Here is a 16,991-nt window from a genome sequence, read left to right as displayed (position 1 = left end):
AGTGGAGGAAATTCCAGGCCTGAAAGGGGTCTACTTTAATAACCTACCTTATGAAGATGTTCTAGGGCAAGGATGATCTCACCAATGTAGATACGAACTTCAGCCTCGGAAAAACTTTCCCGTTGGTACAAGTGTGTAAAAAGCTCCCCTCCATTCACATAATCTGAAACAAGACAGACGCGAGGCTGAATCTAAACTTGAGGTTTACTACCAAGAACATGTCCGTGTACATAAGTAGGATTTAACTAGGTATTTAAAACAATACAATTAAAGTTAGCAAAGAAATTACTGAAACCAAGACTAGTTGATTCTAAAACACATTACATAATACCAAGTTGATCCTTGTCATTTGATTGGAGGATTAATATAGGTCACATGACATTCATCATCAAACCATGGTCCACGTTACAAACCATACATTCTGGTTCTATGCACAGTGGCCTTTCGTCCCATCCTCACCATGTGATAAACACGGCAGTACAAAACACCTTAATACTAGTCCTAGTTTGTTTACTTTTATAGTTTTATCAAATCCCATCAAATTCAAAAGATCTTCTTGGATGTTACATAAACAAAATAATGAAAGTTTTGCATTTGTGATTTTTTTTTAAACATAAGATTGATTGTTTTGCTAAACATTCAGCAGGCCATGCCATCCGACGCACTTTGTTATCTACAATGGAAAGGTCCATAAGTCAACTCACCAAGGATAAGATGGAGCTTAGCATCCGTTTGGAAGGCGTAGTGTAGAGTAACCAGAAAGGGGCATCTACGAACTGCTTCTAGGACCTGTCTCTCTGTCATAGTATGCTCCGCTGTCTTGGCTTTCTGCACGATTGTCGCCTTCTTCAAGACCTTCATGGCAAAAATCTTGCCGACATCATGACCACAGTTCTTCCGTACCAAGAACACCTTACCGTATGCTTGAATAAGATAAATAAAGAAAAGACAAAATCGACAACAAGGTTTAGAATAACTGAAAACATCGGCAAGGCTTTGCAGTTGATTCCTCACCCCAAAGACCTACTAAAAAAAACATCAGTCGATGCTTAAACATTTTATAATAATAATTAAGCTGGCATTTAGAGAGCGCCTTTTCCCGAAGATGCAAAGCACTAGGATGTTTCCAACATCCAAATCAAAGATTCCCCAAACAAACAGAAAAAGTCACTGTCTTCAGTAATTTCTTGAATGGTTCAAGTGAGTTTGCTCTCCTGCAGCTTCAATAACAGGAAGTGGATTCCAAAGAGCCGGCAGGCTTGGAATTTCACGGAGGCAGTGGAGGCCATGGCCTCCGTTAACCTGGTCTTGGTGCCCTTAAAAGCTTCCGATAGACTTAAGGATTTTTCGCATTAAAGTGCCCTTTTTCATAATGAAAATGACCTTGCCCAAATTGGAGCAAGCTTGGTCTGCTGCTTAACATTTGTCTGATGCTCGAAGAGAAGGTTGTGTCAGGACCTTTTATTCCTGTATCCATCACACATACATGACATATACACGTAATGGTCACACATTGCTAATATTATTGCATTTTTTGACACCACTTAATTATCAAATTATTCCTAGAAAAATAATACGAAACATAAACCTTGTTTTCATTGGGAAATGGGTACTACGGTGTTAACATCGGGATAACCCGGAACTAATAATAATAATAATAATAATAATAAGACTTGTAATGCGCACATATCCACCCTGCTGGGTGTTCAAGGCGCAGTAAAACCAAAAACAAAACAAAAACAAAACACAACACAAAGAAAAAAAGAAAAAAAAAAAAAAACTAGTCAGGACATGACCTTCACTTTGATGTTTGTGGTTGAATTGAAGTAGGTCAAATCTTGCAATAGGATGCTAATATAATTTCCATGCTGCTTAGCGGCCTCTGTGGTCTCTAAAGGGTTAATATTGAAATTTAGTTACTGGGTATCTTCCCTTTGATGTGCTGCCCAACAGTAACGCTCATTAAGGATATAATTGGGATGATTCTCAATTTGGGCTGGAACATCACGATTAAGGCAACGACCACACTGACAAACATGAGCTGGTGCATCATGTAGTGCAGGGGATTGACATCAAGAATAGAATAAATCTCACATCATGTGTACATGTACTAGGCAATATGGCATATTCCTAGTACAGTGTATACCCATTTGAAATGACAGCATAATCTTTCTGGCCCAAAGGCACCAGACCATTTTCCCTTGTAGCCTTGGTGCCTTTCTCAAACCTCCGCTTGGGCTCCCACTCAGGCTTAGGCTCTCAGCCTTTAACCTTATGGAGCAATGCGTATTGCATGAACATCAGCATACGGAGCTTGGAGTCTAAGGCAAAGCCCAAGCCAAGGTTTGAGAAAGGGCCCAGGTTTTATCATACATGTAATGTATTCATTGAATGGAAAATGACAGCACATTCTCTCTGGCCCAAAGGCACCAGACTGTTTTCCCTTGTAGCCTTGGTGTCTTTATCAAACCTCGACTTGGGCTCCCGCTCAGACTTATTTGGAGCAACTCGTATTGCACGAACATCAGCATACGGAGCTTGGAGCTTGAGCGAAGCCCAAGTCGAGGTTTGAGATAGGGCCCAGGTTTTATCATAATGTGTTGATTGAAAGGAAAAACAAAAATTGCAGCAAAAAATCACCTTGTCTACTAGCTTCACTGTGACATAGTCATAAATGCAACACTCACCTCCAGTGCCCAAAACCTTGAGCAGCTCAAAACTTTTACGGCCAACTTTTTCAGCATGATTTGTAAGGTTGGCTGAAAGAAACAATAAGTTTGATATAAAATTAAGAATTTTGTTTTATTAGAAAACCATAAAAAGGTGTTTAAATAGTCCTCCAATCTTCATTCTATGCACAGATGGAAGCACTTACATTGTACCCTTTGAGAAAAACGGTAAAAGGCTAAAGCATTATTGCTCATTTCTGGCATCAGCTCATTTTATTTTCTCATTTCTGGATTTATGTCAATTATTTTGTGAATCCCCTAACAAACCCATCATAAAATCAACATTTAAAAATTGACTTAAAATACAACCTACATGAACATGTTGTGCTAATGAATTAGTGTAACTTGCACTAAATTACACTATGTGTTTAAGTAGAGACTGGTGCTCATTTAGGATTAAGTTTTAAAAATTACCAAAAAAATGCTACAAATAATGTTGACAGTTCTATCTTCTATATTTTCTCTTTTCTATTTTCTCTTTCACAGCCAACAACGCAACTATTTAAGCTGCTTACAGTCCACTGTACTGTAACAGATGGCAAGTAATCAAACCCAAGTGTGAAGGCATTAAATGCCTCATTCTGTGTCAAATCAACATGTCTTCTCCAATGTCAATCTCACAAACTTCATTCCAAAAGGTGTTCTCGTTTTTGTGATATCCTCGAAAATCCAGAGTGAATAATGTCCATGCAGGAAGAATAATCCATAATATACGATTACGCAATCTGATTAACATTACGAAAGTAACGCTTCTCAGATTCAAATTTTAGAGCATACAAAACTGATATCTTTTTTACATAACCACATTTCTTCTAAGTGAATTATTTCTCAAAATGCTTTAAACTGTCAAAAGCTTCTTTAACAAAAAGCTTTTATTGCCATTTATTTTAAGAGGGTTTACAAAATGCTTTCCCTTTAACATTTACAGTATGTATCTTCAGACCGACGGGTTACAGTATACAAGAGATCAGAGTTCCTTGGATTCTTCAACAGAAATATACAATTATTTATTATTTATTTAAAGATACAATTAATAAAAGCAATTCAATTTAAGATCCCCCCTTGGCAAAAACAAAATTTGAAGCTCAGCTCAGTTTTCATAAAAAATGGACAATATAAAGGAGGCAATGTGCAAGGGCCCATAAAATTAAAGATTGAAAGACCAACAGGTAACCTTGCTAGGAAGAGCAAATTTAGTACCCATCTCAATATCAGAAGAAAAAAATCCTCCTCTCTTTGAGAAACTATTCATAAAAAAAAGAAATTTCAGACTACTGTCTTGGGACACTACACAATTCCCTTTGAGGAAATGTTTCTTAGAAAGCTGTCGGATTTCCTCCCATGGCGGACAATGTGCATCAATAATCATGGGCATTCTAGTCGCATGAAATCCTATCTTTCTCCAAGCTCCCAAGGCCCTTATTTAACATCTTGAATCGGATGAGGAGAGATTTCGTCCTTTCTAGAGACGACTCTCATCTCAGTGTCCCAAGGTTTGATTTATTTTATATTTACAAAGGTTTATTTTTTTCCTGTTAAACCCTGAGGGTTTTTCTTCAATGTTGGCCTACGGTTGGAATTCTATTTGGGAAAAACAACTGAACAAAGAAGTCATCCGATAAGTCATCTGATATCTTTTTTTTTTTAAGAACTTCAAAATTTTAAATTTTTTAATATTGACAGACTTTTTTAAAAACACCATATATATTGGAGGAAAAAAATCCTTAAATTCATATTTCAGAATAATGGCTTATCCTGGCTTCCACTTCAGCATGGAACTTTTTAGTTGAAACAGAAGAGGACATTTAATGCATCAGATGAACCACAGCGGGGTACATTATATATGAGATGTATAGTTAAATCATAATTGAAAATACAGGTAAAGTATAGTCTCCATTGTTTGAATGAACTTGGTATAATAATAATAATAAAAATAATAATAGTGGCTTCTTATAAAGCGCTCAGGTGACTGGTCCGCCACGCAGTGAGGCTCATGGAGCCTCAACATTATTACCCCTGGTCACTGGCCCTAAATCATTCCTTAAACCATCTCAGCTCCCTGGGGAGTATACAGCCGGTGCTGCCAGATACCGCGTTCCGTGCTTATCATTCAAGTAAACCATCTCTGCCCTCACAGGTACTCATTTACACCTGGGTGGAGAGAAGCTTATGGTTGAGTGTCTTGCTCAAGGACACAAGGGTCATGACTGGGATTCGAACCCATACTCTGCTGGACATAAACACCAGCGCTTGAGTTCGGTGCTCTTATCCGCTCAGTCAGGACACCCCAAAAGGGTTTCCATGACCTGTTCTCCAGTTCAAAAGGTCATTTTGCTACCACCTAGCATTCAAACAGGCTGTCATTGTCCTAGGAAAACTTCTAGTTACAGCTACAGCAATGTGGGAAAACATCAACTAAAAAAAAACTATTTCAATTTTGTACAGCTACGTACAATGCACATTAAAAATTCACAAAAAAAAGCACCTCAATGTGCGTGCCTAAAATCCCTCCCATCCACACACTCATCCAGTTGCTTTCTGAAACAATGACCTCAACTTTATTCTTTAAAACAATTCAGTTCAAAACAATTAATTGAAAAGTTCTCTATTAAAAAACAATGGTACATTGTACATGATCAAGCCATGGTTAAACCTTTAAAGTCCACATTTGTGCACGTACCGCCGCCGTACACAATGTACCCGGCCACAGGTACATCCCATCATGTAAATTGAATTGTTTCCTGACCTCCCTCAGAATCTATTGTCTAGATAGCCCCAACATTTGTATGCATACATGGCATGTATAAGCTGAAACACAAAATGTAAATGAGATCAGTACACATGGGTGTCTGTCCTGTAGTAGCTGCTACAATGTAGCATCCTTTTCCACCAAAGAAGGCCAGACGGTTGTTCCTCTAGTCTAAGGCTAGGTAGTGCTTTCTGCTCTATTGGCCAGGCTTCGAATTGATGATACCCAAGCCTTCGTATGGACTATGAAAGGAGCAACCCTGTTTTAGCCCCAGGAGTAGGTGGCAACGGCCTCTGGAAAAAAATAATTGTAGCCTACACCTTGAAGTCGCCTTCAGGCCTTGTGTGTCTGGCGACTTGCATAACAATTTTAAAAAGCTGTGTACGAGGGAGGAAATCGGTTTGTATTTGAACCCTTTTTAAAGGGCACCAAGGCATTGACCTGGGATGCTATACAATATCGCTGACTCCGTTCGCCTTTTTGAGGTATGGTAGACACTATACGAGTGCTCTGTTTATTAGTTCAGGCGTCGATTTCACCAAACTCTTCCTAACTTATGATTAATCTTAGGAGTTGGGACGAATTCAGTTCCGTACCCATAGACGTTAGGATGCATTGAACCCATCCTATAAGTTAGGACAGGTAACCCGAGATAGGGTTAATCCTAGCATTTTGTGAAATCGGCTGCAGGAGTCCAACAGGCAAATTTACCCAAACCTAATGGTAATAGTGTCACAGAAATGTGTCCACCACATCAAAATGGCTTATGAACTACAAAAGTTGGGAAGTACATATTACGCATTGCAAAGACCACAAATGCACTATTTTTTAAGAGTCAATGAATATAAGTATCTTGGAACTGTAGTGGATGATCAACTGAACTGGAATAGGAATACTGAAACGATATACAGTAAAGCTAACCAACGTTTGTACTTTTTGAGAAAACTGAAGAAATTTCATGTAGACCGATCTATCTTGCGTTTATTTTATCAGTCCTTGATACAGAGTGTTTTAACTTTTAACTTAATATGTACATACGGTTTACTTTCACAGCAGAGTAAGAAGAAATTTGACAGGGTAAAGAAAAATGCTCAGCGGATCATAGGTTTAATCTTGCCATCCTTGGATATAGAATTTGAAACAAAAATGGTTGCCAAGTTAAGTACAGCAATGAAGGACCCGACCCACCCACTTTTTAATTGCTTTGTTTTTAATCGCTCTGGTATTAGACTCCGTCCACCACAAACAAAATCACTTCGTTTTCGACAATCTTTTGTTCCCAATTCAATTCATCTTTTTAATTCTTTAGTCAAACGGTAATTACTTATTTTTTAACTGTACCACAAATGTTTTGTATAATTTTAAAGTAACTTGTAAGTATTGTCAGTAATCTATTCCAATCATTCGCTGTAATTTTAGCAATATACAATTTTTTCGTGGTTTTGTATTGTGCTTTACATTTTATTGTTCGGTTTTATGAACATGTTTATTATAATAATAATAATAACAATTTTTTAATGTCTCCAATTGCCAATGGAAAACAATTATCTGTATATGTTATGCGGACAATAAAGAATTATAATCTAATCTAATCTAATCTAATAACGTCCATGTCCCTGTATCATGTGTTTTCGTACACTGTGTAGTGTGTATACATAGTAGGCATATTAAAAGAGTAATTTTTTTGACCACGAGTCAAAGATTTTGAAAGACCTATCCATCAGCAGGCCAATTGTATGATTAGTGGCTGGGGCTTAATTGCCAGTCTCCATGTGTAAACATGCACTGAAGCATAGGCTGCCCTGAGAAATACCCTTCAGAATGGAAACATCCGCAACCGATAATTGAACATGTCATGGCTGAGCAGTCAAGCCCACTGGTGTTCCTGATTAGGAGATTGTGGGTTTGAGTCCTGGTCTTGACACTTGTGTCCTAAAACCTCATCATGAATACTTGGCGCATGTTTTTGCAGTTACTGGGAAGTACTATTTGTTTCAAGAGAGTCTTTTGATCTGAGAACCCATGATCACCATTTGGTACATTATAACATGCAGAGATTCTCAATGTCTTTTCATTGGAAAATCTTAAAACCTATTAATTAGAAACTTCTGCTGTAGCCAAGATTAGGCCTGGGCTCCTAGTGAAACTCACTACCCGACAAGTTGCTCTTATTCGGTGCTTTGCAGCATCGTTCCAAATAATCCTTCAAGGCGTATGCATTTAAGGTTGGTGTCTACATGAAATAGTTCACACTATTTGGAATGTTTTTAAAAGAATTTTCAAAGTTCGAGGTGGACAATCTGCGTCAATTTGGTATTAACATTGTGAACAGTTTAACAAATATATACATTTAAAAATAATAACCTTCAATGTATGTGTCAGGCTTCTGCACATACTATGTACATACTGTATCACGGGTTTGTATAAAATGGCGAATCTGTACAGGGAGCTGACATCTCATTCATAGACTCAAATCAAATTAAATCATTGAATTCTGTCATAACAAGTTCATGCCATCATGGACATGTCTGTACACTGCATTGACCTCAGCTTCCCAAGCATGGTATTGGTAAATTAAATGCAATGGATTTAACAGCAAACAATCATGGGTTGTGTGATATGGTGACCACACACACCCAAGCTTTGACCTCAGACAGTGCAGAATGACCTAGGTCACTGTCCATCCAGGGTTGTTTTAATATCACCACCCTCTGCAGGGGACTGTGTTCATACTATGCAGAGATTAACAGCAGGCCTACATGTACATTGTAGGCCTATCCATGTTGTTTACTTGTGTTGAAACATCGTGTCAAAATACAACCATGGTTATACAAGGTGCCCATGTACCTACCACAGTAATACTTTGTACAAGCATAGCTCCTTGCTCTATGGTACCTGCTGTACAAGCAAGTAGGATGCACTTCTGTGTTTGGTAGTGAAGGAAGCATAACATGTAGGCCTATATAACTCTGTATTGTCACTGTAATGTTGGCACTTTCATCCAATACAAACACATAAATATTTACTCTTACTAAAGGAAAAAACAATATCAGAAAGTGTGATGGTTACCAGCTTTAAACACACAAACTTTCCTCCAAAGAATTTCACAATGACTGGGATGAACTCCCATGAATAATTGAACTACCCACAGGGGGTTGAGCAATGAGCAGTTCAAGGGATCATTACCTAATTAAAGGAACACGTTGCCTTGGATCGGTCGAGTTGGTCTTTGAAAGCGTTTGTAACCGTTTGTCATAAAATGCATCATAGGCCTATGGGTAGAATGATACTGTAAAAGTAGAATACAATGATACACACGAACATGCCTCTAAATTGCACGGTTTTCCTTTTACCTTCGTCGACTTACACGGTCGGCCATTTATGGGAGTCAAATTTTTTACTCCCATTTAAATGGCCGACCATGTTAGTTAGCTCAGTAAAAGGAAAACTACGCAATTTTTAGGCAAATTTGTGTGGATCATTGTATTCTACTTTTAAATCATCTTTCCAACCATATGCATTTTATACAAAACGGTTACAAACGCTTTTTATATACCAACTTGTCTGATCCAAGGCAATGTGTTCCTTTAAATCACAAGCTTTTTACTTGCACAATGTATAGACGATGTGACCTCTGACGTCACACGAAAACCATAACATGATTTGCGCGCATACCGCCGGGCAAAACCTTTGTGTTTTGGCAGCCAGCTAGAAAGTGTACGCAATCTTACTGTGACTGCGCAACTCAGTGCCCGGCGAAACATGACGTATAGAGTGTTTTGTCAACAGAGGGCGGTTTGAATGTAAACATAGGTCACATCGTCTATAGAGCACCTTGCACCAGTATTCAAAGGCATGGACACCTTTGGTAATTGTCAAAGACCAGTGTTCTCACTTGATGTATCCCAACATGCATAAAATAATTGGTCATCGAAGTTGCAAGAGAGTAAAGAAAGAAAAAACATGCTTGATTCACAAATTTGTGTGCTTTCAGATGCCTGATAAAAGGCTTCAGGCCTGAAGTCTTTTTATATTTGAGTGAGAAAGTACCTCTTTCTCCAAAACTAACTACTTCAGAAGGAGCTATTTCTCGCAATGTTTTATACTATCAACAGCTCTCTCATGCTCGTTATACTAAGTAGGTTCTTAAGCTAACAATTATTTTGAGTAATTACCAATAGTGTCCAGTGCCTTTATTAAGGCACCGCATAACGTTGCTGAACAGGATTTCAACCAGCATGACAAGTATGTGGGGTTGGGGGTAGTATAATTCTTATTCAATGTCAGCGTGTTGTACCAGCATAGACACATGATAAAAATGGCAACAACCTGTTTTAGTGTGGCAAGTCAGGAATTTCCTCTTTGAGAGAGAGCAAGGCAAAGGGCACTTCCATTAGAAAACCTTAAAATCTATGAGAAACTTTTGACAGGGCACAAAGGCCAAAACAAGGGCAACAGAGCCCATGGCCTCTGTGGCTTTTGTGTACATTCTAAGGCCTGATGAGAATGGCAGTATAAAACTTGTTTCCGCTTCTGATTTAATTTTGGCTTTATCCTTAGACATTGACCAATGGGTGATAAGCCCTCTATTAAAACCATCAACCAGTACTTTCTGAGGTCTGCAGGGAAACATCCCACAGGCGACTAGAGTGGGATTCAAACCCACTTCCTCCACATTCTTGAGCAGGTCTTAACAACTTGACCACATCGTACCCTAAATCAAAAGGGCAGTTAGAATCCTGTATGTAGCTAGCATTGAGTAAATGTGACACATCAGTGAAAGAGTTAAAAAGTAGAAAATCATTTTCCAATGTTGTGCGTACTCCCTGCAAACTACCAGATACAACTGGCCTCTCAATAATGGATCTTCAGCTGTCTAGTGATTGTAAAGGACACCAGCTTCCAGCCTCCAGAATGAGCCGACTGTGGGTATGAATCCCACTTCAGTTGAAGTTAGATTTGTTGTTTATCCCACTTCAGTTGAAGTTAGATTTGTTGTTTTTTCACTATGACACGTGGTACACATTTAGTGCATAACACACAACAGATTTTGTTTTTTTACAATTTAAATCAAATTGTTTTAAAACCTGTTTATAAAATAAAGAATTTTGGTAAAAAATCCAAATAAAGCGATTTAAATGTATCGGTTTGTTTCACCCTACATAATGCAATGGTTCAAACAATTATGGACAAAGTAAAGTACACACATTTCAGAGTATGTCTCTAATTTGACTTGATGTGGGAATTTACTGAACGAAACCATACTCAACAATAAGGTATCTTGCCAGTACAGTCAGGAAATGCCTTTTTAAGTGTTTAAGGTCATTTGTCGTTATAAGTGTTCATGTTTTCTTAGTCAGCACAAAAAAAAGACAAGATTGCTGCTGACTAGTCAAACCATACAAAACTAAACCTGCATGAAAATTTGATGTTTTAAGATAATTGATTTTAATAAACTCCACAGTCAGACTACTCGGATGGGATTTGAACCAGCCTAGAAACCCCACTGCATTCTAGGGCAGATGTCTTTCAACCACACTCGACCAGGTGAAGAGTAGGCTAGTTTTAATCCAAATAAGCATTGTGCACTGGAACAAATTATCAATGTAAAGTAATAAAGTAAATAACAAGTTTATCGCCCACATCCTGGTACACTAGAGTGGAAGACTGTACAAGTACTACACCTCCATGCAACCACTATGCATGCTCCCACATCAACCAACATGATTTCCATTCGAATGGCCGCTGACACTATTTTGTTTCGTCCCAAAAATATAAAGAATAGTTAAATTCTTTTATTATTTGGATCACCTTTTTCTTTTCTAATTTGTGGCGCCTGAGGATTTTTGTAAAGCCAAAGGGAAATAAGTCTGAAATTAACGGGTGTTCACCCACTGCCAAATTTGTAATCTATTGTGAGTCTGGCAGGAGTGGATGAATGATTTATGTAGATGATTCTGCCATTTAAGTAAGATGCAGCCATTCAAGTCTAATAAAGAAGGCAAACGTGCAGCCTAGCTAGCAGTGTCACAATGGGAAAAGTTTCCGTATGGCGCCACCACTTTTTCATTCGAAATAAAATAGTATAGTATCTAATTTACCTGATTGATATATCCCTTTTTGTAAAAATGAGTGAAAAAGTGGTGGCGCCATACGGAAAGTTATCCTCACAATGGTCCAGTGGTTAGACTGCAGGACTGACTTGCAATCACAAGGCTGTGGGTTCGAATCCCCCAGCTATAGCTAACCACTGATTTCACAATGACTAGAATACATATTGTCATCTAGGGATCCTCATCTAGTTACTGAATCACAATTTCTTGATTACCTAAACAAACAAACCACAAACGAACCCCTTGCCAAAGTGCTTGCTGAAAATGGACATGGTTTGATTCGGTTTGGTCATGTTATTGTTTGTTATGCATTATGTTGGTAAAAGTAAGGGGAGTGTCTCAAGAATCTTTCTTTTATTAGTTTTAATTTGCAATTTTAAATTAAATACACTCACCATTTTTAAGTTCATATCGTCGGACTTCAAGGTTATCTTCTCCAGAAGTGTCCATACCGCCCATGTAATATTTCGGTAGGAATTCTTGTAGCACTTCATACACGGCCGATGAACATGACGAATTTTCCGGAAACTTGTCTTAGATCAATAACAAACCGCCAAGTTTCTTGGAATTACCACCATTTCATGACTGGATAAGAACACGTAGAACGGCGAGAAAATGACGAGAAGTGTTTACTAAACCACAAAATGGTAAGATTTCCAATTACACAATGCTGAGGTAAAAACGTGTGCTTTTCAACATTTCAAGATTTCGTGATTAAATTATCAACAACAAAAAGTGAGCAATTTATTTTGCCAGCCAAAACAGGAGCAGACTGGAAATCTATTGAAGTGAGCACCAAATGTAGGTTAGCCCATAAACAAGTTTGTGTCAAAAATTGTAAATGACCGTCACTTGACGCTAGGGCCCAATTTCGTGAAGCCTGTCAAAAAAATTGCTACAAGCACACTTTGCTTAGCAGGAACAGTTTACCAGTCAAAATTGCAATACAAACTTGAAGCGTTGTGGCTGGTGCCTCGTTAAGTTTTTGCTCTGCTCTGCATAACAGCTTGACATTTTTAACATGATGGTTTTACATTATGGTTGTTTTTAGAAGCACGCTATTTTTGGAGTGTCAAATTAACGCAATTCTTGTCTGACTGAAAGTGCATTTTTAATATCAATTAGTTTGCAACTTAAAATATCATGTTACATCTCCATCCTTTAAGTTATTTCTTTTGTGAAGGGCACTATACTATACGGTCATTGGCAAATTAAAACAAAAATCTAAATATTCCTAAACACTCAAAAAGAGATACTTCCAAGTCTCTCAGCCTCTTGAAAACCAGTAAATCAAACATTAAGATTTCTTTTCAAGTATTAGCTGGTCGGCAGTTTGGAATTTTTGCTAATCACAGCGATAAGTAGCTCACCTTGTTGAGCTGTTAATGGCTCCGCTTTTAACATCGGTCTCATCACTGTCACCATTACAATGGTGACAGTGATGAGACCGATGTTAAAAGCGGAGCCATCAGCTCGACAAGGTGGGCTAAGCGATAAGTTATTACAATGTACACGCCTGAAAATAATGTGATTTTTTTCCCTCAAACCCCGCCTCATCAATGAATTGGGTCGATAAAAAAGTGAATTGCTCATTTTCACTAAATAATTAACACGTGGACAGGATCATGTGAAGTTGTGTGGAAGATGAAGAAATATTAAAATTACATAAAAAACTTCATTGTCAACATTATGTTACCGGTGCACTGGATTAATAGGAAAACATTCCCTGTCTGACGGTCGTTGCCTGAATTCAAAAACTTAGTCTTGGTGGTGAAATGGGATTGTCACAAACATTTGAACTGGCCCCAATTTATAGATAGAGGGCGCTTGACATCACTCATTCAAAACGAGCATAGACCTTATCGCAAATACCAATGCGCAAGCGCAGACTGTTGAATGAGGTGCATTGTGGGATATATATGGATCAAATTTGGGTACCAGCTAGACCACAATGCACCTAATTCCAAGCTTTACGCGCGCGCCCCGGTATTTGCGAAAAGGTCTATAGGCCGTGTCCGAAACGGCGACTTCGGCTACAGCTACGGCTAGATCGCGCGCGTCTGCCTATTCTTCAACACTGGTAGACGCGCTGATCTAGACGTAGCTGTAGCCGAAGCTGTCGTTTCGGACACGGCCTAAGTAAATAGAAAGAAATAAAAATGGCGACTACTGACGGTAACAGAGGTGACTCAAAAAATGACGCAAATTTGGCAGATTTGAAGGAGGCAATCGGTGGAAAACTACAACGCCGGCAAGAAGAGAGGGTAACCAAGCTTGAGGACTTGAGAAATCAGCGAGAAACGGCGACCGGCAAGCAGGAGAGCTCGAATTATTTCGATAGCACATTCACCAACGAAAAGGCCACAGTGGAAGAGCGCCTGTCAACCGCAGGCTCTGTGGAAAAATCTGCCCTCAGTGATTTATTTGATTCACTGACGTTGTCAGTACAGAAGTTACAGAAATTCATCACTGAGTCCACCTTCTTCCTGACTTCATATGAAATTAGAAAATCCCAAGATGATGTTGAAAAGTTATTTGCCGCCATAGACGAGAAGCGGGATGAACTCATCCCTAAAAAGAAGTTTGCTTTTAAAGGTAGACAGAAAAAGTCCAACAAACCGAAAGAAGTTAAGCCCACCGTAGCTGTAGAGGAGGTAGATGGGCCCTTGAACAACATCCAGAGTGACTTGCTCAAGTTTCAGTGCGGTGTTTTTGATCAAGCTAATGCTGTCTTTGAGCTTCAATCGCAAGAAGTTAAATCCAAAGATGTTGGACTCACTAACCTATCTTCCTGTACAGTAAAACTGTACGGGTCCCCGAATGCCATCCACATGAATAATCTGATAAACTGCACCGTGTTCTCCGGTCCAGTGCCCGGCTCCGTCTTTGTTGATAATTGTCAAGGTTGTACGCTCGTCGTTTCTTGTCAACAGCTCAGGGTACACCACACCACGGCAACCAAGTTCTATCTTCATGTCACGAGTCGTGCCATTATTGAGGACACGACCGATGTGGGATTCGCACCTTACAACTGGACCTACCCAGAGCAGGATGCAGACTTCAAGACCAGTGAGCTCGACCGAGGTCGCAACAGTTGGGATGACGTGGATGACTTTAATTGGCTCGCAAGCGACAAAGCATCCCCTAATTGGAGTGTTATTACGGAGGAGAAACGAGTCCAGTCTTGGGAGATGTGATGTTCACTACATCAGTGTTTGACATTGGACCACATTGATTCCAAAGAAAATAGTAAATTTGTTCAAGCATCGGTCAGATTTAAAGGCACTAGCAACTATTGGTAATTACCACTGGTAATAAGTAAAAATCGGCCTGCTCAAAATAATCGCCAGCCTAAAACAGCTTACTCAGTAACGAGAGTGGAGAGCTGTTGTGATTGAACTATAAAACATTTTGAGAAACAGCTCCCTCTGAAGTAATGAAGTTTTTGAGAAAGAGGTAATATCTCACTCAAACAATAAAAGACTTCATGCATGAAGCCTTTTATCATGCGTCTGAAAGCACACACATTTATTCAACAAGGGGTGTTGACAGATTTGTTTTTTTATGCGTACCATTAAAAAGTGAGAATACTGAACTTGACAACTACCAAAGGTCCAGTGCCTTTAAAGACGGTGTATACTTTTGGTACTTGTCAAAAACCAGTATCATCATCCCTTTGGTCCATCCCAGCACATCATTTCTAAAATAACAAAACAAACCTTTAAACATTTGGACTTAACTGGTCATCTAAGATGCAAGAAAATAATGAAAGTAGAAACTACCCTCGTTGCATAGAATTGTGTGCTTTCATTTGATTTCAAATTTGTGTGTGTTGAAAATGGCTTCTTCCTCTATGAAACTACATTACTTCAAATGGTGTAACAATCAACAGCTCTCCAGTGATTTCACCCAAGTATGTTTTTAAGGTCATTAATTTTTGGAGTAGTTAAATAATGGTTGTCTGTTGTACTTATTGAAATTGAATTCCCTATAGCATGAAATTAATGAAGAAAGTAAGCAGTTAGTCAAATAGCAGTATCTGTTAAAAAACAATCAAGTGTTGAGCTCTGGTCGTACCCAGCTGTTTCAATATCTTTAAATGAGTACTATTGGTCAAAGTAAATATATACAATGTTAAATAAAGTTGATAAATTTTATTAAGTTGATTAAGTTGATAAATTAACTACATACATGTACATTTTAAATGATTATATTTAATTTAAGCGACTATTCAATTATTTCTTTAAAAAAAAAAGGATAATCCTACAGCATTTACCAACATTTTACACTCTGTCAATTTCTACATGTATTTGTACATGTTATTGAATTATTCTGTATAAATCTGATTGTTAATGCTCTATACAGATTATTGACTACCTTATTAGTTAATTGAACCCTAACCATCCAACAACATGGTTTGGTTGGACTTGGACCATGAGGTTAGACTGAGGACTGCACTAGTTAACTCACATGTTTTACATGTACATTGGGGTCAGACATACCACCATAAACAGAGTCCAACATTTTGTTAGGTTACCAATACCATTGGTGTTGGGTTTTGTTAGAGGAAGGAACCCATAAGGTAACCACAGTGGTTGGGGCAGGTGAAGATAAATATGATGACAAATTACCCCCAAATAATCCAAATGTGCGGAGCATCAATGATAACATTTTGATATGACACCATATTGCTATTTAAAATATTAACTAAAATGGTAATTGCAATAATGTATTGAATAATATTACCTGCAGCTCTCATTGCTATTTTAAAATAATCAACCAAAATGTTAATTGCAAAAAAATGTAAGTTGGACAATAGTACCTGCAGCTTTCATTAATAATAGTGTTATACTTTAAATTACCTTAAAGTGCTTCTTCAATAAAAAAAAATAATACACTTTGCCCTCCATCAAGTGAAAGTTTCAGATTCATTGCTTTAGATTATTCTTGTAGGAAATTCAAAGTCCAAGTTTAAACTGTTTACATTAAATGTTTCCCTGACAAGATTTAATGTTGTATGTAGTACCAACAGTTTATTTCAGCCTTAATTGCTACTACCAAGGGTGCGGAAAATAGCATTTGGAGGCAAGGCCTGCAAATCGGTGATCACTGTTTGATATACACATTCTGATAAACCTAGTATGAACAAGCAAACATTGCCTGACAAAACATTACATATATTCTGTTCAGTATTTTCCATTGGTTCCATTGTTACAGGTTTGATGTGTGTGGTTGATGAAAACTAGAGAACATGAATTAATTTAACTCCTCAAAAATTAAAAATATTTCCTTTGCTTTTAAAGAAAATAAATAAAAGAAGACGTCCTTCATTGCTGTATCAAAACAGTTGTCCTGTTGTTTGGATTTTTATTTTGAGTCAGAAATCAAAGTTTGATTTCT

General features: G+C 38.1%; 2 protein-coding genes across 3 annotated transcripts in view; one reads left to right on the top strand and one right to left on the bottom strand.

The window, feature by feature from the left end:
- The window catches only part of LOC117291253 (ribosomal protein S6 kinase alpha-5-like), a 30,626-nt gene extending 17,314 nt beyond the window's left edge, over nucleotides 1-13,312 (bottom strand). The window contains exons 1-5 of one of the 2 annotated variants that reach the window (XM_033772888.1): nucleotides 13,288-13,312; nucleotides 11,987-12,176; nucleotides 2,688-2,759; nucleotides 705-923; nucleotides 48-163 (exon numbers count right to left, since the gene is read on the bottom strand). In XM_033772888.1, coding sequence (XP_033628779.1) covers nucleotides 48-163; nucleotides 705-923; nucleotides 2,688-2,759; nucleotides 11,987-12,050 — 471 coding nt within the window. In that variant the 5' untranslated portion in view covers nucleotides 12,051-12,176; nucleotides 13,288-13,312. Of the gene's footprint in view, nucleotides 1-47; nucleotides 164-704; nucleotides 924-2,687; nucleotides 2,760-11,986; nucleotides 12,375-13,287 lie in introns of those variants that run through there. The other variant, XM_033772879.1, reaches the window with a different exon arrangement.
- A 432-nt stretch (nucleotides 13,313-13,744) lies between these two features.
- Nucleotides 13,745-15,043, top strand: LOC117288025 (tubulin-specific chaperone C-like). Its single transcript, XM_033768708.1, has one exon. The coding sequence runs from the start codon at nucleotides 13,751-13,753 to the stop codon at nucleotides 14,786-14,788; it is 1,038 nt and encodes a 345-aa protein (XP_033624599.1). The 5' UTR covers nucleotides 13,745-13,750; the 3' UTR covers nucleotides 14,789-15,043.
- The last annotated feature ends 1,948 nt before the right edge of the window (nucleotides 15,044-16,991 follow it).

Source organism: Asterias rubens, chromosome 1 (assembly GCF_902459465.1).
Source record: "Asterias rubens chromosome 1, eAstRub1.3, whole genome shotgun sequence".
Lineage (NCBI taxonomy): Eukaryota > Metazoa > Echinodermata > Asteroidea > Forcipulatida > Asteriidae > Asterias > Asterias rubens.
The sequence above is the reverse complement of the archived record's forward strand: the minus strand, read 5'-3'. Positions and strand labels throughout refer to the sequence as shown.

Excerpts from the sequence above, each read along its gene's own strand:
- LOC117288025 (XM_033768708.1), top strand. The coding sequence starts at position 13,751 with ATGGCGACTACTGACGGTAACAGAGGTGACTCAAAAAATGACGCAAAT.